Source organism: Vanacampus margaritifer, chromosome 12, assembly GCF_051991255.1.
Source record: "Vanacampus margaritifer isolate UIUO_Vmar chromosome 12, RoL_Vmar_1.0, whole genome shotgun sequence".
Classification (NCBI taxonomy): domain Eukaryota; kingdom Metazoa; phylum Chordata; class Actinopteri; order Syngnathiformes; family Syngnathidae; genus Vanacampus; species Vanacampus margaritifer.
Genome location: NC_135443.1, coordinates 15,890,502 through 15,914,896, shown reverse-complemented (window position 1 = coordinate 15,914,896; position 24,395 = coordinate 15,890,502). Strand labels below are relative to the sequence as shown.

The 24,395-nt window shown below is 41.0% G+C and overlaps 3 protein-coding genes across 8 annotated transcripts in view; all 3 read left to right on the top strand.

Moving 5' to 3' along the window:
* LOC144061956 (FERM domain-containing protein 6) overlaps positions 1-7,924 on the top strand; it is a 12,576-nt gene extending 4,652 nt beyond the window's left edge. Inside the window, exons 4-14 of one of the 4 annotated variants that reach the window (XM_077582916.1) lie at positions 1,610-1,689; positions 1,956-2,032; positions 2,585-2,780; positions 3,876-4,031; positions 4,178-4,243; positions 4,992-5,060; positions 5,495-5,669; positions 5,745-6,029; positions 6,349-6,471; positions 6,569-6,633; positions 6,793-7,924. In XM_077582916.1, coding sequence (XP_077439042.1) covers positions 1,610-1,689; positions 1,956-2,032; positions 2,585-2,780; positions 3,876-4,031; positions 4,178-4,243; positions 4,992-5,060; positions 5,495-5,669; positions 5,745-6,029; positions 6,349-6,471; positions 6,569-6,633; positions 6,793-7,005 — 1,505 coding nt within the window. In that variant the 3' untranslated portion in view covers positions 7,006-7,924. Of the gene's footprint in view, positions 1-1,609; positions 1,690-1,955; positions 2,033-2,584; positions 2,781-3,875; positions 4,032-4,177; positions 4,244-4,991; positions 5,061-5,494; positions 5,670-5,744; positions 6,030-6,348; positions 6,489-6,568; positions 6,634-6,714 lie in introns of all 4 variants that reach the window. The other 3 variants (XM_077582915.1, XM_077582918.1, XM_077582917.1) reach the window with 3 other exon arrangements.
* Positions 7,925-9,068: 1,144 nt separating this feature from the next.
* On the top strand, positions 9,069-21,032 carry tarbp1 (TAR (HIV-1) RNA binding protein 1). Of its 2 annotated transcripts, XM_077582201.1 has the most exons (31): positions 9,083-9,130; positions 9,884-10,057; positions 11,027-11,130; positions 11,229-11,292; positions 11,385-11,533; positions 11,599-11,651; positions 11,739-11,836; positions 11,919-12,054; positions 12,136-12,232; positions 12,342-12,431; positions 12,527-12,668; positions 12,742-12,990; positions 13,428-13,525; positions 13,594-13,731; positions 13,799-14,022; positions 14,103-14,343; positions 14,416-14,604; positions 14,668-14,867; positions 14,947-15,018; positions 15,659-15,779; positions 15,999-16,106; positions 16,187-16,336; positions 16,465-16,551; positions 16,632-16,837; positions 16,911-16,992; positions 17,072-17,237; positions 17,324-17,509; positions 17,608-17,732; positions 18,036-18,172; positions 19,723-19,922; positions 20,381-21,032. In XM_077582201.1, the coding sequence occupies exons 3-30, from the start codon at positions 11,071-11,073 to the stop codon at positions 19,919-19,921; spliced, it is 3,867 nt and encodes a 1,288-aa protein (XP_077438327.1). In that variant the 5' UTR covers positions 9,083-9,130; positions 9,884-10,057; positions 11,027-11,070; the 3' UTR covers position 19,922; positions 20,381-21,032. The 2 variants fall into 2 exon arrangements, with proteins under 2 accessions (XP_077438326.1, XP_077438327.1); XM_077582200.1 differs by having other exon boundaries at positions 9,069-10,057.
* LOC144061616 (melatonin receptor type 1B) lies at positions 19,982-24,389 on the top strand. 2 transcript variants are annotated; one of them, XM_077582203.1, is made up of 4 exons: positions 19,982-20,014; positions 21,218-21,407; positions 22,427-22,587; positions 22,660-24,389. In XM_077582203.1, the coding sequence occupies exons 2-4, from the start codon at positions 21,251-21,253 to the stop codon at positions 23,830-23,832; spliced, it is 1,491 nt and encodes a 496-aa protein (XP_077438329.1). In that variant the 5' UTR covers positions 19,982-20,014; positions 21,218-21,250; the 3' UTR covers positions 23,833-24,389. The 2 variants fall into 2 exon arrangements, with proteins under 2 accessions (XP_077438329.1, XP_077438328.1); XM_077582202.1 differs by lacking the exon at positions 19,982-20,014 and adding an exon at positions 21,082-21,122.
* The last annotated feature ends 6 nt before the right edge of the window (positions 24,390-24,395 follow it).

The following is a 24,395-nucleotide window of genomic DNA, read 5'->3' as shown; positions in this document are numbered from 1 at the left end:
TTCGGTATTGCTGTACATCAGTAGCTGAAGAAAAAGGTCAGTTGTTTGAGAATTGCAGTTTATGTTACTTTATTCCACAATACTTAGTGACCTTTTTTTTTTTGCATGTGACAAATACTTCTCTCCATATATTAAAAAGCTAAGACTAAGACTAATATAAACTAAACTAAAATGAAGCATTTTTGGAGAGAGAAAAACTAATAAAAACTAACAAACTTACTCTAAAAACTAGATCAAATTAACTGAAGAAAAAAAAAACTATGTAAAATCTAACTATAATGAAAAATCAAAAACATTTATAAACTAAATGTAGACTAATCACCGTCCTAAACTACAGTAATTTCTGGACTACAAGGCGCACCGGACTACAAGGCGCACCAGCTAGATTTGGGGAATACTACACATAAAAGCCGCACCAGACTGTAAGCCGCAGGTGTTTTAATATCATCGCAACAGTGTTCCCGCTACTTTCTTTTCCATAATGAGGGCGCAAATTGTCTCGCCCTCGTTCTGTCTCTCCTACTGTATTTGGGCTCACTTGGTTTGTTTTGCTCTGCCTGATGCTCTTGCGCTTCCTTTATAGTGTGCCCCCTTGTGATCTGATGGATAAGCCGCACTTTGTATTAGCCGCAGGGTCGAATGCAAGTGAAAAAAAAGTAGAGAATTATAGTCCAGAAATTACTGTATATTGTACTGAGAAGCCAAGACATATACACCACTACTACATTAAAATAAGATCCATTTCCAGTAGTATGGTTGTCATCACATTTTTTGTCTTTGCCATCACTGGTACGGTACAAGCCTTTCGTCCAAGTTGATTTTTTCACCAATTTCTTTTGTTTCATGTCTCCCAGGATGACACAAGTGTATGTTGTAATTCTGAGTGGCCTCTGAGCCATACTTTCCTGTACTCTTTCATTCTTACTTGCTCAAATACATTAAGATGCCTTCGAAATCTCGTGCGGCTCACCTCTGTAACAAGCAGCCTTTTGTTTTTATGGTGTTGGTTCAGCGATCACTTGGGCCGGGATTCCTGCAATATTAACTTCATTAAGCCTGGAATGCACCCTTGCATTCCTCTCCTTCATGGAGGGGAGGGATGGATTGATGAGCAGGGTTGGAGTTTGCGGGTAAAAAGGGACAGGGTGGAGGAGGGGGGGGGGGTCTTCTAATGACTCAACTCTAACTCAAGAACTTGAGTCAGAGTGCTCCAGAAACTCGTATGAATTGATGGATGTTGACAAGAACAAGTTGTGAAACAGCTCGGTGAACATGATTCAGCTATGCAACATACGCGATAAGGTTGACAAAAAAAGAAAATGCCCATGTCTTGACTCATAGGACCAAGCAGAGACTGATACCACCACCTTCCTCTCAGCATAGCATTCAAATTGTCTACTAAATGAGAATTCAAACATCTACTGCACAATTGGTCGTCATTAGTATCAGACAGATAGCTGCCTCCCTCGCTAACTAAGGAATAAGGCCTTCTTTTTGTCTTTCACCCCAATTAAGCCCATTGTTGGACACATTTTCTGCCTGATTGCATTATTGTTTTGTTTGCCCGCTAACTGTCTGCTTGTTTCCTGGTTGTCTTTCTCCCGCCCAGACAATGAGCGCATATTTTTAGACATGGAGGAGAAGTTGACCAAGTACTTACCCAAAGAATGGAAGCAAGAGTCCGGAAAGGTGGGGAGTAATATATAAAATTGTACATTACGTTGGATTTGTAGTCATCACACCAACATTGTACGCACAGTTTTTTTTTTATTCATATTTTATGTTGAACATCATGGTGCAAATACAATATAAAGTCTACTGTTATACATCTACTATTTTTATTTCTAATTCCTAACTTGAGACTCATCTTATTTCGGTAGTATACACAAAAAAAAATCCCCAAACTTTAGGGGAGGAAATGCAAAATTAACACCCACATGTTTTTATTCCCATAGAGTTTTGAGAAGAGAGCCTTTCCCCTAGTGTTCTGCATTAAAGTGCAGTACTATGTTGAGAATGGCAGACTTATTAGGTATGCACCTTTTCTGGACAACTTCTTTCATACGTTGTTATTATTATTATTACTTAGGGCTGGGCAATAAATTAAATTAATTCTATTAAGCGTCATTTTAAAAATCTAATTGTTGAAAATGTGCTAAGTTGTGAAATAGAGTTTTGTCTTCCGAATTATTAAAATATGTTGTTTTATGTTCTGTTACACCCAAATGTTATTGTAAGTAGCAGAATGTGGTATGGGTGGTTTACAATAACTTCCAACTTACTTAATTGTGGCATTTACAGTAAGCGCAAACAATGAGTGTTAGATTTATGTTAAATACATTATTGTTGTCTAAACATTTGGCAGACAAATTATTTTTGAATAAATGAAACTTTAAATAAATGTTTGTTGGGTTTATTGGGTTCAAATAGTAATCATCCTGACTGACGGAAACAAATGTAAATTTTATTTTTTGGCCATATCGCCCAGCCCTATTATTACTGTACACCATTCATCTTTGTCCTCCTTACTGACACCTTGTGCAAGCCTCTCGTCATGTTTTCATCTCTTTGTGTTCGGTACCAGTGAACGCAAGGCACGCCATCTCTACTACTCTGACCTGCGCGAGCGGGTGTTACGCTCGGAATGCCGTCAACAGGAGGAGGTGTACTTCCAGCTAGCGGGTTACGCCATGCAGGCGGACCTCGGTGACCACCAGCTGCCCAAGGAGGGGGAAGACAGTGCCCCTTACTTCGAACCCAAGGAGTATTTTCCACCATGGGTATACAACAGGCGTTTTATTTCAAGTTTCAATGTGTTTTACTTTTTCATAGACAGACAGAACCACTGCGAATAGGGCCTTGAATGGGGATTAATCCCAGCGCAGCTATACAAATGTCAGCTATGTGATTCACTACACAAAACAACATGAGCACAAGTCAACCTTGACAACAAGGTTGCAGACTTGCACATTTGCAACATTAATTATCCATCCATCCATTTTGCATACCGCGTATTGACACTATGGTTGCAAGTTATCTGGAGCCTATCCTAGAGTTGTGCATTTAAATGAAATTCAATTACAATCATGATTATTATACTTCACAATTAGAAAATTGGCATAATTGTAAAAAAATATATATATCGAAGCTATTCTATTTTGATCCGGTTTATTTCTTTTACACTTTTGTCAAAATTGTTAAAATAATATGAATTTTACAATGTACGATAGTGAGCATACTTGAGTTCAAAATGTGCACTTCAGAGAGCTATTGAAATTGTTTATTTAAATATTACAGCAATCCTATAGCAATTTTTAAGTTTCTGGCAAGTAAACTCCAATGCGCTATATTTGTTTATACAAGGAAACCATGCTTGAATTTGTGCATTTGCTTGGTCCAAAATGAATTTATATAATTAGTAGTTTCAAAGAATATTTCTATAGTTATTTTATTTTATTTCATAAAAAAAATTAATACATTTTACATGCTTAAATATTTTTCTTGTTTTACACCAAAAAATAAATGGTCGTTTGAATAATCGTGATCTCAATTATTACCAAAATAATCTTGATTAATATTATTTTTTCTCATAATCGAGCAGCCTTAGCCTATTCAATAGCTGACTTTTGAGCGAAAGACGGGATAGACCTTAAACTGGATATCAACCATTTACAGAGACAACACTTAATAACTATTTACAAATATGACAATAACGTAGACTAACATGGGCGGTGCGCTTAGAGAGGCAAGAAAAGTCTGGCGGCCCGCCATGCCTATAAAGCACTGGGGGAAACCCTGAATATTAGAGTTATAATTATTAGAGCGTGATCTATGTATCGATAACATTTCTTCCTTTCTTCCATTCCTCTGTCTAGATAATAGCCAAGCGGGGACTGAACTATCTCCTCTGCCATGGCCCCAAAGTGCACCAGGACCTGTGGGGCATGTCGGCACGTGATGCCATCCTCCTCTTCATCAGAGAGTCATGTCGACTAGAAGATGTACCAGTCACGTTTTACAGACTGCAAAAGGTCATGAGTCAAGGACAAATACTTTCCACTGTTTCTAACCAACATCCAGTGTTTAAAAGCCACCTGAAATGGAGGCTTAGCCAGACTCTCAATCTAATCTGTTCTGCTCACAAGCTTCACTGACATCTCATCATTCATGTGTCCAGGACAAGAAGGAAGAGAGGGGAACGGCAGTACTCGGCCTGACCCTGAGAGGAATGCAGGTTTATCAGGTACGTGCACGTACCAATGGGTTGGTCATCCGCAGCTTGTACGTGATATGCAAAAACTGAAAAGCGGAGTTTACTCAGAGATCCCCTCTTTGGACCAGTGGTCTGTTAAAGCCTGAGCAGACGTGTAAAGAATGTGTGGGTTGCTCCCAGCAACAGCGCATCAGCAGATACGAGGCGTCTGCCAAATGCGTCACTTGTTTGATGTGTCCATCAGGGACCATCTGGGGGGGATTAGCATGCTGCTGTCTGGCTGATTAAAGGTCCAACGGACCATGAGATACTACAAGACACCCTTGGCCTCTCCGTGTTTAAGAGGTCTAAACAAATGCACAAGTAGCCTATCATTTTAGTTTTTAACTAATTACACACCCTAAAATAATTTTTGACCACACAAAGGAAACTGTGTTTTCCAATGCAGTTTGTTTAACAGGATTATGCAAAAATTACCAAACCAATTTCCACAGTTTGTTAGACACAGTCTAAGAATAAAGTTTCATTAACTTTTTGAGTTTTTTTTTCTTTTCTTTTTTTGAGTGAGGGTGGATATTCTTCACATTTGTCATATACCAAGAGATACAAACCAAAATATATCAGACCTATTCCATTTTATTCTGACAAAATGAAGGCATATGCAGGATAAAAATTTTGATGGAAATTAGGATTTCTCAGTTTTTTGATTGGTATCTGCCTGTGCTAGAATCTTCAACATTTTACAGTGTATTGAAATGGTTGTGTTGTATCTCTGTAGGAGGCTAACAACATCAGAAACTTGCTGTATGACTTCCCCTGGTCCAATGTTGGACGACTCACCTTCCTGGTAACTATTATTATTCTCTTTGAAGGAGAAGTCAAAATAAGTCAAACATTTTCTTTAAAATATGTTCAATGCAGGACCACTAGTCTAAATGTGTTTGTGGAATATGACTCAAGCAGCAAAATCCATGTTTTTATCCATCTCAGGGAGCGGCCATTTTGCCACTTGCTGTCGACTAAAGATGACATCACAGTTGCGCAGGGCTTAGGTAACGACCAATCATGGCTCAGCTTGCGAATGTCACATGACCAAACTGAGAAAATAGATGAGCCGTGATTGGTCGTTGTCTGCGCCCTGACCAATTATGATGTCATTTTCAGTTGACAGCAGGTGGCAAAATGGCCGCTCCCTGACAGATGAAAGTGGGAGGATTTTGCTGCTTAATTCATATTCCACACATGCAATATTAATCAGAATGCGTGTGTTTTTCTGCTTAGGGCAAGAAATTTGAGATTCAACCGGATGGCTTGCCATCAGCCAGGAAGCTTGTTTACTACACCGGGTCGTCATTCCGCTCTCGACACCTCCTCTTGCACCTGAGCCGCAGCCATCGCATCTACCTCAGCCTCCAGCCTGCCCTCAAGCACCTCCACCAGCTGGAGGAGAGTGAAGGTACGAGAGGCACAATTTCCTTCAGCGATACCAAACATTGTATTTGTCTTGAATGTTTGCATTACTTTGTTTTAGAAAAAAAGCGTTACAGAGAGTCGTACATCAGCGACGATCTGGACTTGGACCCACCAGGCAGCGAGAGCAGCCCGGGCCTGTCCCGTATTTCCACCAGCAGCTCGGGCATAGAAGCTGACACCCACCAACACAGCATCTCCACAGAGATTACCTCCATGGAGGAGGAAGTGGAACAGAAGGCAGAGAAGTGTTCCTACTCCGCAGCCAGCCAAGTCAGCTCATCCACATCTGGCCTCGGCAGCGGTAGGAAAGCTCACACCAAGGATGAGGAGTGGCAAGAGCAAGGTGAGATGTGCACGCACACACACAGGCACGAGGTGCTTCAGATTGATGTCAATGCTGGAATGTAATCTTTTCAAGTTTTAAGAATGATTGGAAAAAGTACTTGAATTTCACAAGCTATGGCTTTGTGAAGGTGCTTGTGTAAAGGTGCTGAAAGGTGCAGTCAAAATCTGAAAATTAAATTGACCTTGGAAATTGTACCTATATACATTAAGGACATTTTTGGAATTCCTTTACCCTTTCTAAAAAGGTCCAGCTTGAGGTGAAATATGTCAGTTGGCCCCCATGCTTAATTTTCATACAGCCCGCTGTTGTTTGCCAGAAATGAAGGCCGATATCAAACAGGAAGTTCTTGAAGATTATCCAGATGAGATGTTCCAGCTGGCTGATCTTCTCGATGGTGTGTCGGTGGATTGCACATTCTCCTCTGAGACAAAATCGCCAGGTGAGAATATTTATAATGTAAGTGCATTCAGTAATGCATATTGTATTTAATTTTAGGGATATCACTAAACGCACATTGTATTATTTGTTTGCTACAGAGACCAAATTGTGCCTCCAAGACAGCAATGAACATCTCCAAATTGTAGACAACACCAGTAACGAGGTATGTTTTTTTTTTTAATAGACACATTGATCACATTTGTCTTTCACTTTTTTCTATATTTTTTATTTTTTATTTTTTTAGGTGGTGGAAATTAGATCGCATGCTTGTGTGGACAGGCACAGCCACAGCCTTGACGATGTCAGTTTGTTCCCACCTCAGGCACCCCTGGGGACCACACTCCAAGCGGATTCTTCACACAGCTACACCTTCGGCCTCTCGGACACCTCAGCGGACACAAAGACGCCCATTGTTCACGACTATTCCCCCTTTTTGCACTGCCAAGCCAAACCTTCTTTCTACGGTCGCAGGTCTACCAACTGTCTGTCACTGGACCTGCTAGCAGACGAACACTTCCTGGAGTTTATTCTGTGAGCAAACACGGAGGTCCTCGCATTGTGAAGGTTGCCTATGGAATCTGTGTTTTTGTATGTGGCCCATGGGACAACAATGGACACTTCATTTTTCATTTGTTTATTTTACCCTTACAATTCTGTGGATGTCACAGTTTTTACCAGAAACATTTCTTTGTCAAAGACATATTTATTATTTTTTCTGTTTTGTACATTTTACTTGCAATTGTTCATACAAGAAAAAAAAAAGATCAAGGCAATTGTATTTTGTTTTGTGTGCCAGCAATCTCTTGAGAGGTTGATATCAAGAGCAAAATAAGATTGAATATTGTGATATTTTGGATAGTCATCAAATGGAATCTCCATTAAACGATTTCTTAATCACTCAAACACATTTAAAAAAAAAAAAAAGCTTTTTATATGCTGAAACTTTTCATATGCCACAGTGCCAACGATTATGCTCCTCAGTAACATTTTACACTCAGTTTTTCTACAGTGTGCTCTGTATTCTGCCTCAGTAAATGTAGCTACTAGTGTGGAAAAAGAAACTTTACAGATTGTAAAGTATTCATCCAAAGTCTCTACATGCTTAAACTCTTCTACTGCTTTCATAATTACAACAGTACTGTTTGCAAAGCTCTATTTCTGTAACCGTGACATTTATAATGAATCTGCAGTATTTTGTATTATATAACCTCCAAACAAAGAGCGTTTCTGTCAAGTTATTTTTTCCCTGAGATATTTTCACTGTTTTGTAAACTCTAATTAGTATGCGAAAGAAGAACTTTAGCCAGAATGAGCTCACTGGGAAGGAATGCTAGTGGTTAAACACTTAAACTCGATAATGTATGACCAATCTGTGGGTTATTCTCATTGCTGAAGCATTTTTATCTAAAGCACTGTTTTTTTATGATAGAAAAAATAAATATTACTACATGGAATCTTTTGTCTTTTTGTGAAATATTCTAATGCACATGTGGGCAGAACGTGTGTGTAGTATAGAAGTGTGCACAATTAACAATTTTAGTTACGGAACCATAAATGTACTTATAGTTCGTTTGAAATGTTACAAGCTAGTTTAGGCCTATGAATTGTCAACCGAGACTTGTTGACCTTCCGATTTAACTAAGATAACATTCTTAGTTATCACTACACCTCCCGGACTGCTTTGGTCATGTGACGGCAGTAATAATGAGAAAGGTTTGCCTGGAAGCTTTTCTTCCAGACAGTCTTCCTGGCTGCGAACCCCCAGCATAACTTTCAAGACAAGCATGTGTTATTGAGCATCTACACTGTTGATTACTTCTCCAAAGTTCTTACAGATGATATAATAAGACTAACCTTTAAGGGAAACTTAATTTGATCTCTAAAACGTTTAAATGCACATTTCCAACTGTTTATTATTACTTTATGGCACAGCAGCACAACTTGATGAATAATGTGTATTTAAAAAGTCTTCTTCATCATACTGTTAACATTTTGACATCACGAGATGGCAACCTAAAAAAAATGATCAACTACAGTACCTAAGCTTCAAACAAGTTTCTTTCAGACTCAGAGACAAGTTCAAGCACACTGTAGGCCTACTAAAAATGTTTGAGAGGCAGAGCTTTTCTCGATATGCAAAGATGCATATAAACTATTTCCATCTAAAATTGAAACATTTCTCTTTGTAAATGTAGTGAATAAAGATAATTATTTTTTGAATCAAATGATTACATACATACATACAAAGAAACAAAAAATTGGTTGATTGATTAATTTTCGTGTGTTTTCGTAAAATAAGTCTAAAAAGTGGTCCTTGCTTCCTTCGAATTTTGTACATAAGGCCTTAATGGAAAAAGTTTGGACACCAACGGTCTAATTGAAGAGTTTTTGCAGTTTACAGTACACCACGCGATACAAACAATATTATTTCTTACAATTTTTTTCAAAACTTGCGAATCTTATTTTGACTTTTGCTTGTCATATTTGAGTCAAAAAACATATCAGTATCTTACAGTATATCTTTATTTATGTTTTAGTAAGTGGAAATCCCGACAACTTCTCGCGAGAAGATTTGGTGACGTATACGGAAGTGTATGATCAGCCTGGGTAAACGTGCCTCGAGAAAAGCCGGTTGGAGAAGTTTCTTTTGTAACGTACAGGTCCAACTTAGTACCTTTTGTCCTTGTGGCGATTATTTACAATGAATTCTGTTTTAATTAACGCAATCTTGTCTAATTCTAACTACGAGCTTCTTTTTGACTCCCTGTGCTGGCCAGTTGATGTGTGGCCGGTGATGGAGCGCGTTGAGGCACTGACAGCTTTCTTAGAAGGACTCGAGCAAATTGTCGTCCAATCAGAAACAAGTTCGTCGACAGCCGCGAAAAAACAACGTATATTAGATAACACAGAATCTATCATTTGGACCCATTGCTTGCCTCTTCTCTCCAGGATTTCAGTAGAAACAGAGGATGTGCGCTGTAGGGAGAGTACAGCAGCTGTTTGCAGACTTGTGGCCACCTGTGTCAGGTTATGTGACCCGGCTGTGGCGGGCCGAGTCGCACTGGTCGTCCTGCCTTCGCTACGGCTATCAGATGAGGATCGATCAGACGGGGAGAGACTTAGCGTGGAGGTTGCTAGTGAAGTCCTGGCTGCCCTACTTCCTTATTTAACAGTAGACGAGCAGCTCACCTCGAACATTTCGTCGTGTATCCTGTCGGGCATTAGAACTATTCCAGACGGGTTGCTCTCCCGGGTCACCGTCCGACTCATGTTAACCCTGCTGGGCTGTTGCAATAATGCAATGCACAGCAGCATCCTCGACAAGACTCTGAGAGAGCTGTGCACCTGGCATGCATTGGAGCGCACACCTGGAGTAACTGAGCGGACACTGCTGTGTTTGACCGCCTTGTCAGACTACCTGCTGGCACCTACGGAGCCAGACCTTCGGTCCTGCCTCGGCTTCTGGTGCGTGGTCCAGGACGGACTTATCCACAGAGACTGCGTGTCACGTAAGAGGGCATTGTACCTGCTCAAAAGGTGTGTGGCATCGGCACAGGAACAGGGAGTGGACTGTCCTTCACAGCAAGGTAAAATTCTCACAGATGGAATGACATTCATCATTTATAAATAAAACCTAATGACTGTATCTAGAAGCATGTTTCCACAATTTCTATTAGAAGGCAAACTTTTCCATGCTAGTAGTAACCGCAATATCGTGTTATCACGATATTAAAATTGCTATAATATCATCGTCGTCATGCTACAATATTTAAAGCACCACATCTCTATTAAAAAACGTTACTTTTCACCTCCTTCGGCCAAGCACAGCATTATGAACCACATACTGTAAACTATGATACTTTACAATGCTGAGCCAATAGTAACATACACTGTGCATTGTTTACAAAGTAATTCAAGATGACAGAGGGCAGCGACCATACTGGCATAGTGGCATGGATATAGCAGAAAACTCAGTCAGAGGTTGACATACAGTATAGTATTATGAGCTTTTTTTTCCTCTCTTTTTTAAAAAAAAAATATATATTGTGATAATATCGTGTTGTGACATTTGGATATCATTACATATCTAACTAGTAGGGCAACTACAGGATACTACTGAGGCAAAAAATAAATGTGGGCTTTTTTTGTGCCAGTAGTAGGGTCCAAAAGGCCACTAGTGTATGACATATGCCTACAAGTTGGGTCTGGTTAAGTTACTAGTGGAACAATAGTGAGGTTTAAAGTCAAAATTAGTAGGCCAGACCTGGCTCGAGTAAGAAATAGTCATTTCTACCGTACTAGTGCACTGAAATTGTCTTACTAAATAGAGAGCGTACTAGTTAGGTATACTGAATAGTGAATGAATGTCTATATGTGTTTCCATAGGCATAACACAAGAGTGATTGTCTCATGTTTACTGTTGTAAAGGTGGATTGGTTTTTGTTGTTGTTGTTTTTTTTGGGCATTGCAAAACATTTCCTTAGATTGTTCAGGATGGTTGTTACGTTGTTACGTGACGTTGTATGAAGCACTTTTCTTTGTTTTTGTTATTGAAGTGAACGGTGAGATCTTGTTCAAATGGACAGCCAAAAGCAGCAAGATGCTCAGAGACTTCTGGGAGGATTATGTGCTGGTGATGGAGACTTTGGAAGAAAATCAGGTAAAGAATCCATTGTGGTGACAATGATTTAGTTCAAGGGTAATCACCATTCGAACAGTACTGCTAAAATAATGGTGTTATGTCTTCTTCATATACAGGTCCATGTTGTCCGTCCAGTTCTGAACAGAATAGACTCTCTTATCCAAACTACAGCAAAGGAAGGTATTGATGTTTATGCTTTAAAATTATTGTATGCTTTAAATACTGTTTGGTCTTATTTATACACTTACCACTGAACTGTCTTGTCTTTGTAGGTCTGGACCTTTTCCACCCATCCTGGCTGCTGTGTGTATACCAGCGGATGTTTCACAGTGAGAATAAAACTTTAATGCGAGCAGGTGTGTGTCATTTGCTTGAAGTCAAAGTCCTCCAACAGCCAACCTTTGCATCAGCTTTTTCTCAGGTGAACGACCATCTATACCTCAGTTTACTTAATTCATGGTTAAACTCATCTAATTTTCTTTTCAGTTTGTCGTTGGGCCCTTTATGGATGTTCTCTCAGAAATGTCGCTCTTCTGCAAGTGAGATTCTAAACTCACCATGGAATATGTTTAAATTACTTCACATTGGTTTGATATGCAGTAATCAATTGTTGTATTTTTCTCCAGGGCAGGCGGCCAGCGTGTTGGAGACTGCCCTGAGCTGGCAGTTAAACTCCAAATCTTCCTTAAGAACTTCTACAGCAACCTGCCCACAGACGACAGAGGTACAAATACTTACCGGTAAGCTTATTCCCAGTTAAAAAAAAAAATAGAATTTTTTCTATAAAATTTTTGTCTGCTTTTCAGGCCGTGTCTTGCTGCAAATGATCCAGCAGCTTGGATCCAAGCATTGGTGTGCAGTGCCCCTCCTATTCATCTCTCAGGCCCTGTCCAAACTGGCTCCAAACCCAATATTGGCGATTGATGGGCTCACCGCCCTTAGGTCTGAACCACATTATGAAGGAAAATACTACTTTCATGGTTGAAGTGCACATTAATTCCGTGCTTGGTCTACCACACACAGGGAGGTGCTGCGCTGCACCATGATCACACATCAAGTCCTCCTGAGAGGCGCTGCTCAGTGCTTCTTATTGAAGAGCGCCCTCTGTCTCTTAGATGTGGTAAGAAAAATAAACTCTGGCAGTTAAAAGCCCGATGTCACAATACTTTTGTCCATTTTTTCAATTGTTTTATGATAGACGTACCCTTGCTATATTAACGTACTTTTAGAGCTCAGTCACCCTTGACGACATCTTTACCTTCTTGGGCCATTTCCGGGCAGATGAGTCACTTTGTCGAGGCACCGAGCTTTGGAAGGAGGTGCTATGTTGTATTGTTTTTGCTAAATTATCCAATTGGGCTGCACACCACAGTTTATTTATCAAACCGGTTGCACCCTCGTGTGCCTTTTGTAGGTGTGTGTCTGGCTCTCAAGCAACGAGGGCAGTTTTAAGATGATGGCAAGTGACGGAGATGGTGATGCCTCAAGCAAGGAAACTATTAAAGCATATGTTCAAGGCAAAATACATGAGTTTCTAAGTGTTCCAGCTTGCACTGGTAAGTTCAGAAGGAAGAAAGTTGTTTATAGTATTTACTTTTTTTGTTCCTAATCAGTTAATATGTTTTGCAGGTCAGACACATAGCTTACCTGACCCCAAAGAGGCAGACAAGTTAGCCAGGTCCATTCTGCTCTGCACTGACATTGAGATGAGTCATCCTGGTGCAAAGATTGATGACAGCCTCCAGTTGTTAATTTCTCCTCTGGTGGACTCTCTGAGCCGGGTCGGCACCAACGTCTACATGCCGCTGAAGAAGAGTGATAAGAGCTTGCAGCTTGTCCTCCGGCTGCTCCAGCTCAGAGAAACGCCAAAAGCCCATGGTTTGTATAATAACAGTAATTTATAATTTTTTTAAAATTTGAATTTCTGTCATAATAGAAAACATGTATCGAGCAGGTAATGTACAGTGTTCTCTCTCTTTTTGCTAGTTGTATGTGTTTCAAGTCCCTCTGTAATAGGTGAATTTTGACTTATTTAAGTTTGAGTTATTTTTTTTATTTTTTTTTGGGGGGGGGGGGGTATTTATGCCTCTATTGAGCCATTACAAACCTCCCTCCCACATTACCCCCCCCCCCCCCAAACACTTGTTACACTCAATAAATGTAACTTATAAAATAATGTAGAATAAATGGCAAGCTGCTGATTGTAGGCTGGGTTCATATATTAATGTGATGCAGATTTTTACTAGAAATTACTGTATTTATAAGATGCTAGTGAGTAAGTTATACTTCATATCATATTTCTTGATTTTATTCAGTGGATGAAGTGTCAGCTGCTTTGGAGAGGCTCATTTTTCAGTCGATAGATTCAATCCAGGAGTTTATCATGAGGCGTCTGTGTGGAGAACTGCTGGAGGTAAACAGTAGTACCCACATACAACATGTTGTTTGGAGAGATTATGACGTTTGTTTTGTTTTGTGCAGTTATGTGACGTGGAGCGGGCAGAGCTTTATTTGTGTGTCTTGAAGCAGCTGTCCATGCACAGTTCTACTATTCAACAAGCTTCCTTTCCTAAACTCGTCAAGTACAGTCTCAGCATCCTGCAAGGACCAACCCAGCAGGTTTGAAGCAAAATTATTATTGCTATCATTCAACTTAGTCAGACATTCATCAGTCTTCTTTTGCTAGTTCCCCTCGGTGGCGAGCCAAGTGGCTAAAGCAGTTGCTATGGCATCTCTTGCCATGGTATGTCAGCTAATGGAGCAGCAAGCTATCAGCTCAGACACGTTTTCTCTTCTAAAACAACTGAACGAGCACTTCTACAAGCCAGTGTCGTCTCCAGGGCAAAGTCATTCACCTCTCGGACGCTTCAATGAGAGGCTCCTGAAACCTCACATGGCAGCCAGCTTGAGGTCAGTGACTAAGAGAGTCTAAAAATGCTGTTGAACACACTTGCCTGTCATATTAAAGTGCCACAGCTATTCTCTCGCAGTGATGAAGGTTGGCAGGGCCCTCTCCTGCAGGATTGGGGTCGCACCGCTGCCCACTTCATGCGGGACCAGTGGATTTGCCTGAGTTTCCTCATAAAAACGCCCGGGCTTCGGAATTCTGAGATCCCCAGAAACACAGAGACTGTTGTAGCTGCTCTGAGCTGCTGCGTGGATGCTCTAGCTCTGCTACCCAGTGATCTGGTGCTGCCTGTTCTCGCCTTCATGGAGGCAGTGTTGCCACAAGTAAGTCTCCGTGTGTTTGAGTTATGACAGGAAGATTGTGTCTGGTGTTCAAATTTGATGCTGTGATCACAGTTAGTGCATGAAGGTGAGGCCCTCTGTGTGGAAGCTGTGAGTCGGACCTGGGAGCTGGTACATGGGCTCAGCAATAACGCCCATGACTTCTGGCCTGCCCTCAAAGGCTTCATCTCAGTAGCTTTCCACCAAACACTGCTGCTGCTTACAGACAGTCAGGCCCCGCTGCTGACAACAACCGTGAAACAGGTAATCAAGGCAAATATACTTTGTCCAATAGATACGTTAAGTAATATTGATATTTTTGTGTAGATTGCGACTGAGATCATGGAGCTGTCTGAGTCCAAGAATGGAGTTTTTAGTGTGCTGCTGCAACATTGTTGTCACACATGGTTGCCTGCTAGTGGACAAAGCAGCGTCCAAGACGATTACAACTTCTCCAGTGTTTTTAGTCATATCAACATCATGGCTGAGGGCTGCGTTTATGGCCCGGTATTCAGGAGAGATCAGCGGTACGGGTCACACTCTTATCAGTGCTTTGTTTTGTTGATTATTTTTTCCAGCACTTAATTTATTGTTTTTCTTCTATAGGCTTGTTCAAGATGTCCAGGCATATGTGGAGCAACTTGGTGCGGAGTGTGCCACCAACACTGTAGTCGCCAGGTGAGCTTTCATGCGTTTTGATGTATCAATTAATTTATAATTAGTAACGTTTAATTAAAGCTAAAGGGCTGCAAGTTGAAAATTTAAAGGAAATCTGATTAGAGCAAATCATAATTCAACTTGGGGACCTTTGTAAATATTGGGGTGGGACATATAGAGTACTGTACATGAACTATGTTGAAATGAGGTTCCCCAGACTATTCTTTTGTGTCTGTTCAGCAACTTCGGCATGTGTTTTCAGCATCTGGACAGAATGTCCATAGGCTGCTTTCACATCTTAATATGTGTATGAATTTATAAACATCAATCAGTTGTCTTTAATAGTTTATTTTGTTGTTTTTAGCTTGTATGTTTAAATGTGAGAAATTTTGAGCATGAAGCTTTAAGCTTGTTTGAATTCCTAAAAATTGTGCTTTTAGATTAAAGACAGTCATTTTAGTTTTTTTAGTTTTGAATTTGTAAATTTAACAAGGCATGACTTTTAAGAAATAAGTAATTTTTCTTTTTCTTCTTAATGTTCAGTATTTTATTGAATCAGATATTATTGCATTGTCACAGTGATCAAGGCTTTGATTTTTTATGTTGCCTCTAGATGTCTCTCTTGCCATGTCACAGTTGAACAACAACTTTTGTCTTCCAGTGACAACAGAGATGATCAGCTACCTCGCATGTACACCATGGCTTTCCTAAGTCGTCTAGATGCTTCTAACAGTCTGCACCAACAACTGACGCAGCAACTTGTTGTCACTCTCTTAGAAAAGGTAACTTACTTAGAAAAATGTTATTGCCATAACTCAACATTCAGCATGTACATGTACAGTGTAGTGTACATAATGAAATGTGACATATATTATTGTGGTTCTTCTCACAACAAATAATGAACCATTACCGTTGCCTAGCACTTTAGAAATGTTATATGCAAACCCCTGAAACAATGAAAAACACTTTCTGCCAAACTGTATGTCAAACTTTCCTTCCAGGACAAGAACATGTCAAAATCATTGCGTATCTCTAGTAACTCTCTGCAACATCGTGTGAAAAACAGAGTATGGCAAACACTACTAATAATGCTGCCCAAATTCAAAGAGGTAAGTCACTGGCGCCTTAATCATTACACCTGCAATCAGGGGAAAAAATAACTTCTTGCCTGTTTGGTAAATGCACACAGGAGTTTGTAGCCTCTATACTGAACAGTATCTTCGAGGCTGGCTTCTGTAGTAACCAGGCTTCAGTCAAATACCTAATTGAATGGACGATAATCCTGATCCTTGTCCGTTATCCACAACAAATAGACAGATTTTGGGCCTGCTTCAACATGGTGAGTTTGCTTTTCTTTTCTTTTCTTTTTTTTTTAATTACCTCTGATGTTTAACTTAAAAGGTAATCCTAACCCTAAATCAAATGGTTTAAAGTAAACCAGCATTTGTTTCTGTGCTTTCGGTACAGCATCATGAAGGAACCAAGACTGGGATCTGCACCTTCCTGGCAGTCCTCATGCATTTTGCTGTCATCATTCCCACCCTTAACGATCCAGTGAGCCATCTTTAAAATGACACTCAACATGTAATTCACTTCTCAGTCTTTAAAAACATTTCTTTCCTTGTGTCATTCAGGATAGGCATTTAGCAAAAGCACTGGACATCACACTTCAGTGGTGTTTCCACCACAACTTCAGTGTGCGTCTCTATGCCCTGCTGGCTTTGAAGCGAGTTTGGAGCTTGGTAGAGGTCCGAGGAGAGAAAACAGTTGATGGTTTGAGGGGGCTGTCCACCGTGGTCAAGTCCTGTTTGCACCAGATGGAGGCCTTGAAGAACACTGGGTGGGAATGCAACACTACAGTAGCTGCAAAAGCATCAATGTAGTGTGCTGAAAACATGTCTGCTAACTTGTAGGAATGCAAACAAGAACTGGACCAGGATTCAAGAGCACTTCTTTTTTGGCACCTTTCATCCAATTAGGGATTACAGCATTGAGGTAAGTGTGTACAGTACATGAAAAATTTTGTTATATTATGCATGTAAATAACAACACTTAATTGTTTTTTTTTTCCTAGACGATATTCTACACTTTTCCGAGTCTTTCAGGGTTGGCTGATGATGAGTGGATTCCCCCCTGGAAGCTAGAGAAGCTGTCATGCTTTTCTCACACGCCTCCTTTGATGAATCCCGCATCCGATCTGAGCCAGCTCCAGCCCGGAGACTGGATACAGCAGGATAAAAGTACAGTCAGAAACACTACTAGGCCGCCTGGATCTAATCTGATGCTTTTTGGTGAAATGTTCACAATTTTGTAATGTATCTCCCAGGTGAGGAGGACAAGGAGGAGCGCTGGGCAGAGGTACAGAAGAAAATAACCCCCTGGTGGTTGGACATCCAGGGACAAGACCCAGATCTTCAGCTGGTTCCGCAGCAGAGAGCAGCTCGCCTGGGCAAACAGCATGGCGCCCTGCTGGTGGTCGCCTCACTCATTGACAAACCTACAAACCTTGGAGGTCATAACACTTTGTAGCTCAGACAACATCAACAACTATCAACAGTGTACAGCTCTGAGAGTAACGCCACCAAAATGTGTTTGTTTGTGCGATCGAAGGTCTGTGCCGGACTTGTGAGATCTTTGGCGCCAGTGCGTTGGTGCTGGACAACCTCCGCCACATTACTGACAAACACTTTCAGTCCCTCAGTGTCTCATCTGAACTTTGGCTTCCTCTCCTGGAGGTGACGTGCATCACATTTGACTCCACTAGCATCGACATTTTACTTAATTGTACTTTGCCGACTGAGGGGCACACTCACTGGTCACGACATACGTATACTGTGCCTGCACCATCAAATGACATCCCATACACGAGCAGTAATATGGTTAGAATTTTAGTTAGCATTTTTTTGTACTTGAACAGTGTAACTCTTCATCAGTCATATTTAGGAGATGAGGGTAACACAAGGATAAAGGTTTCTTTTTTGGCTTGTGTCATTTGTTTTGTTGTGCTCCTCTATAAACGGAATGTGTTTGCTCATTAGGTAAAGCCGTTGGAGCTGGCAGAATTCCTGCAGGTAAAGAAGAGTAAGGGCTACTGCATTGTTGGTGTAGAGCAGACTGCCAACAGTCAGAGCCTTCAGGACTACCAGTTTCCTGAGAGGACTCTGCTACTTCTGGGGTATGACTTTTGACAACTCTATGTGAAGCTCAGTTTCCAGATTGCCAGGATTCCCAATTGTTTGCATTTCAACAGTTGTAGTTGTTGAACCATGTACTTCAAAAACTGACATATGTTTTGGAATGTAGAAGAAAAGCTGGAGTTGCAAGAATGAGGCTAAAAATTAAAAACTATCACTTTTTACATGCTCTGTTTTTTTGCTGCCTTAATAGGTTGCTGTAACAAAATAAAAATAAAAACAGCTGGCAAATGGTTAGAAAGCAGAGTTTGGTGCATGACCATTTTGTGGAACAAAACTAGGAACATTTGTCATATCTAAAAGGCTTAGCATAGCAATCCCTGATTATGTCATGCACTTTAAGTAGCTAAAGAGCCTGCCTGCACACTTTACGTAACCCATCACTTTGTCAAATAGCGTTTTTCTATCAATTACATCCCTTTCACTTTCACCTCCTATGAGTTTTACACAGATAAAGGTATGAGCTGGTGAGGTTATTTAATTTTAATGCACCTGTTCAGCCTTTTTCCCAGCAGGCCCTTCACTCTTGGTGCTTCTGTCAGAACATGCTGGTCTGTAATTGGCTTTCCCTCAGGATAGCAGAGCAGAAAATGTTGACAGCAGCAGGGACCTTCATCTACTATAATGTTGTTTAAGGCGTGGAAGATCAGAAAGACGCACATTGTCTCATCATTCAAGTATTTGGAGCTTCACACCAGTTGACATAACTTCAATCATGCACAGATTTGGCCACTAATTCCATCCTTTGGAAGAGACAGTACAATATCCGTTTGGTTGTGCCGTTTTGTTGTGGCCCTCAAGCAATCTTCTCACCCAATTACACTCAGGATAAATGGAGATAATTACATTGCCATTTCCTGCTGTGTTGTGGCCTCTAGACTCATTGAAGGCTACCCTCATTATGCCTTTACGTTCACTACACGCAACCTTACTGGAGGTTCAGTACACCTGTACAGTACAATCCAATGAGTCGCCTTTATACAATACAAAACCATAATGCTAAGCTTTGTTGTGTAATGTCACTAAAAAACTTCATTACACAAGGTTGCTTGTTTGCTTTGGTGGACACATCCTCACAGATCCCATCAATGTCTGTTGTTATGGGCTCAGGGCCAAGAGTAATCAACTTCTGATTGTGAGAACTTCAGGAAATTAATTAACTTGGCAACTTAGTGGTTCATTAATCAAACTGAAATGGCGGTATTGTGTTTAGCATCATCATATAGAGTGAAAAGTACAATTAAGAAGTTTGATTGAAAGAGCTGCAACATTGTTGTGCAGTAGAACTGTATCAGACCTTCCCATGGTACACTTGAAAAGAAACAAATGCAGGAGTGATTTTTTAATTTATTTTTTTGCATAATAGATTAACATCTACTAAAGGAAAATCACTTGAAGAAGTTAAGTAGTATGCATCTGATTAATATATGCTAAATATTTATGGTCAAATATTCTCATTTAAGCTCATAAATGTAACTGGCAGTACTGCAAAAAACTGACCCAGACTTAAAAAGTGTTTCTGTCATCATAGCAACGAACGAGAAGGCATCCCCGCCAATTTACTCCAACTGTTGGACGTGTGCGTGGAGATCCCTCAGCGAGGGGTCATCCGCTCACTCAACGTGCACGTGAGCGCCGCCCTGCTGATCTGGGAATACACCCGCCAACGCCTCATCAGCACCTCCAGTCAAGACAAGTCAAAACAGCTGAAGAACCAAACCACCCCCTAAGGTGTTTGCTTATCAGTCAGTCAGTCAGTTATGTAGTGTTTCAATTTTAAATGTAAACCACAGTGCAACCCCATCAGCCTGTTTGTACATCATGTAAGTTTGTTGGTGGTATTTTGTACGCGTACATTTCTGGTGCCGTAATGGGTCATGAAATGGAGATCAACACCGCTTATTCCATTCAAGTATTCCACGGAGCATCGTGCTTGGAATAATAAAACAAACAACGGCACAACGGCAATTCGAATTTTTACTGAGTTGTCCATTGAGGCAATTACTTTTTGACTCACGGGGGCTTTAAAGACCAATGTATAAAATATGCTTCGCTCCACTATCATTCATCGTTGACTTGATAGTTTTTATGTGAAACGGTGCTTCTGGGTACTCTGAAGTATTAATGTGATTCAAAACAATTGTTTGTTTGTTTTCCTGGTTCATTTCACTTTCTGTTTTCCTCATTAGGGTCGCAGATGAGCTGGAGCCAATCCCAACTGACTTGGTGCGAGAGGCGGAGTGCATCCTGGAGTGGTTGCAAACAATAGCAGGGCACGTTAGACAACTATTTACACTCACATTCAATCATGTGGATAGTTTTGGAGTTTTCTAGTCTTAACTCAAGATTTTACCTTTTAACTAAATTAACAAAATACAATTATGTAGCGAGGCAAAAACGGGAATCACAAAGTCAATATTTAATTATATATATATATTTTTTTTTTGTTAAACAGAAATATATTGGAAGGCAGGGCATGGTTGACAAGTGGATAGCACATCCGCCCTACAGTTTTTAAGTTGGGATGTTTGAATCCGGGTCCCGGCCATCCTTTATGAAGTGTGTACTGTATGTTCTTTCTGTGCTTGTGTGAGGTTTCTCCAGGTAGGCTACCCTATTTCCAAATCAGCTGGGGTAGGCTTCAGCTCACCCACCCATGACTCCAATGAGGTTGAGCAGTATTTCGGTGGGGGGGGGGGGGGTATGGCTGGATGAAAGGACTATTTTAATGAGTCATTTTTATGGAACCAGTGAGCAAGAAATGTCATTGCGTTATCCATCCATCCAAAGCCTTTATAAATGTATATAAAATGAATTTGCTGAAATAAAAGTGTGATTGAATTTCGTGTGTACTATGATTAAACAGACAAAAATATGTTGGAAAGTTGATTCAACCCGTTCTCCTACTGTCAGTGGATGGATTGGAAGAAGGTGAGCTGGTGAACCGCCCCCAAAAGGAGGCGATTCACTCGTCACCTGATGAAGTTCAGAAAACTATTTGTGAATATTTTTGTAATTCACCGCAGTGGGTAAAGTGTAGGTTACTCAATGGGCCTGGAATGGACGTCCTGGAAGGCAGCGGGTCAGTTCTAGGCTGTTTGGGAGCGGCCACCGTCAACTCAAGCCGAAAGGGTGATTCGGAGAACGGCGTGCCCACACGGATTGAGTCGCTGCTGGTGGTGCTCGTGGTAGTGATGTCTCTGGGCTCGGTAACAGGTAGCACACATCCTATGATATTTGTATTTGTTGTTGTTTTACTTTCATGTGTAACAATGTTACGCCAATGTAAATATAACCATTATTAGCTATAATCTTATGTTATCTTTAGCTAGCTCCTTTGAGTGAATAAATGAGTAAGGTATAGGCTATCTGCTTTCAAAATATGAAACTTTAAAAATATATATTTAGACTCAAATGTTAAATGAGATCTATAAGAGCAGTATCAACTTCCTGCCCTTACAAACATAAACATTTTCTGTTTTTGAATGACAGTCAAATGTGTATTTAGTTCTCAATGATGGAGTACTGTAGCCTATTGAAGCGTTTCTCTGGTCTTATTAACTTTCCTCGTTGGGAAGAAGAGAGACACTTCTCAACACCACTGATTTTTGGGGAATATTTTGGAACATTTTTGTCCCTTAAATGTTCTCAAATTGTGCATAATGAAAGCTAGAATCAATATTGGAGCCGTAGTACTTAGTTGTATGCCATTGCTATCTACTACAGCAATCAGAATGACAAAATGTGTTTTTGTTGATTTTTGGTGAATATTTTAGAACATATTTGTCCCCTAAATGTCCTCGAATTGTCCATAATGAAAGACATGATACGTATTGGAGCTGTAGTAGGTAGTTGTTTATCATTGACAGTTACTACAGCAGTCAGAACGAAAAAAACAAAACAAAAAAAACCTTTATGGTGATTTGATGATACGTCACCCTGGAGAATGTAATTTGTAGACGGTCCCTAAATTAGACGGTAGGAGTGAGTATCAAACATCGAACGTTAAGCCAACTTTTTCTCGCTCTGCAAGCTATAAACCGTACCCTTAAATGATACCTCTGCGATACAGGCAGCCAATTTGTTAAAGCAGAAATGTTTAGTTGCCCATGTAATGGAAGTCATCCACGTGTACCTACCTATTAACAATACAACCTAACAAATGACTGGAAAGTCTGTTATAGACTTTTACAATGTGCATGTCTAAAGCCACTGTGACATGTGTTTCTCTGTAGGTAACCTTCTTGTCATTGTCCTAGTGGCCGTCACCAAGTCTCTCCGCCAGGTGACATCAGTGTTGATCATGAACTTGGCCATCAGTGACCTCCTGGTGGGCCTCTGTGTCATGCCCTTTGTTGCTTTGTCCATCGTAAAGCCTGGATGGGCCGAATGCTTCGTAAGAAATCTCTTGGACTTGCTGCCTTCTTATGTTTTCATTCATTTATTTTGTTTCTTCCTCCCTTAACAGAACCTGTGTCTATTTGTGGCCTACACCTCCTCTGTCTACTGCACAGTATCTGTTCTCACGCTGGCTGCCATCGCTTTAGACCGCTACCATTCCATCATGGACTGCCTGCGCTACACCTCCCGCTGCACCCTGTGGAAGACGTGCTCGGTGGTCCTGTGGATCTGGTTGCAAGCCATGGCAACCAGTTGTCCCCCTCTGCTGGACTGGAGCTCTATGGCCTATGTGGCTCCCGTGTACAGCTGTGTGGTAGACTGGGCCAGCAGTCCCAGCTACACGGCCACCATGATTAGCCTCTCCTACCTCATGCCTGCCATCATTATCCTGGTTTGTTACATGAACATCATCAAGGTGGCACGCAACCATGCTAAGAGGATTCACAGTTTGGAGGACTCGGTTCAACGGAGTAGGGATCCAAACTTCATGTTCCCACCTTTGCACAGCCCCTCCACACTGGTCTATCATCTAAGTGGACAGTTTGTGTCTGCTCACCCAACTTCCTCCAGGGGGATCTTATCCATGGTGTCATTCCCCCAGCCTCTGCAGGACTCCCAGCAGCACCATCAAGGAGTTGCTCGCCTCTTTCTGGTCATCTTAGTCTTCTTCCTGTGCTGGACCCCATACATCGGGGTTGCTCTTATTCAGGCCACAGAAGCAGCAATCTCTGGTGAGGCCTCCCTGTTGCCTCCTTCTGCTCTGACTTTTTCCTACTTTCTGGTGCTGCTCAATTCCGACTTCAACCCACTGCTCTACGCTCTACTCAGCAAACGCTTCCAGGCAGCTCTGCGGGGGCTGAGGCAGAAGCTGAGAATTGGAATGGAAAGTGTCAGCTGGGGAGGGGAGGTGGACCCCTGCATCCTCACCACCCCGCATCCCAGGCCGACATCCAGCTTGGACACCTCTCAATATTCCTCTCCAGTTTTCACCATCAGCGCTGACTTCAAGCATCTTTCCAGTAAGAATGCATGCAAAATGTGTCTCCGTGAAGAGGTCGCCCCATCTTGCTCCACTTGCAGTGGCAGGAAGTTGGAGTATCTGCAAGTGCCCTGTAGGACACAAGAGGGCGGCAGACTACCATTTTCTGCTTTGACAGTGGCGCCCAGGGCCACTTTTGTTTATGGTCAGATTACAGTCAAAGTAGAACATGCCCCATCAGAAAACCTACTTCTTCCATAAGCAAAATGGGCAGAAGTTTTTGGACACTTCTCCTAGTCAACTAGTTAATCTTTCAGAGGCTGAACAAGACAAATTTTGAACAATTTCTTTCTTCCTGCTTTCAAGGAGCCATTTTGGGAAGGTACTTTTCGTTTTGTGCTGCTCTGAGGTCCAACATTAATCACTACGGGATGAAGGGACAAAAATTCCTACAGACTCAATCAATCCTAAATATTTTCAGATTTTTTTTCAGAACAGTGTGAAAACTGTCATAGCTCCAAAATGTTCTTCCATTTTCATCTTCTGTAGGTTTAAGGGCTCATATAGTGCAAGCTCTGATTAGCTTTACAACATTAAACTAAGGTTATAGTTTATAAAAGTTATGGTTGAAAACAGTACATTTCTGCTCTGAGACATCACAGTAAAATGCTTCATCTAAAAACATTTCCAAGTTTCACATTGGCAAGAAGAAACCAAACCTGGACAATGGATGTATTGAAAAGTAATCTTTTATGAAGTATATGTGAATATACTTGAAGACCCCCCCTCCCCCCAACCAAATAATTTAATAATCAGACCTCCCG

Excerpts from the sequence above, each read along its gene's own strand:
- tarbp1 (XM_077582200.1), top strand. The coding sequence starts at position 9,172 with ATGAATTCTGTTTTAATTAACGCAATCTTGTCTAATTCTAACTACGAG. Across the intron at positions 10,058-11,026 it reads GGACTGTCCTTCACAGCAAG|TGAACGGTGAGATCTTGTTC; the intron begins GTAAAATTCTCA and ends TTGTTATTGAAG. Across the intron at positions 12,055-12,135 it reads GATGGGCTCACCGCCCTTAG|GGAGGTGCTGCGCTGCACCA; the intron begins GTCTGAACCACA and ends TACCACACACAG.
- LOC144061616 (XM_077582202.1), top strand. Across the intron at positions 21,408-22,426 it reads GTCTCTGGGCTCGGTAACAG|GTAACCTTCTTGTCATTGTC; the intron begins GTAGCACACATC and ends GTTTCTCTGTAG. Across the intron at positions 22,588-22,659 it reads CTGGATGGGCCGAATGCTTC|AACCTGTGTCTATTTGTGGC; the intron begins GTAAGAAATCTC and ends CTCCCTTAACAG.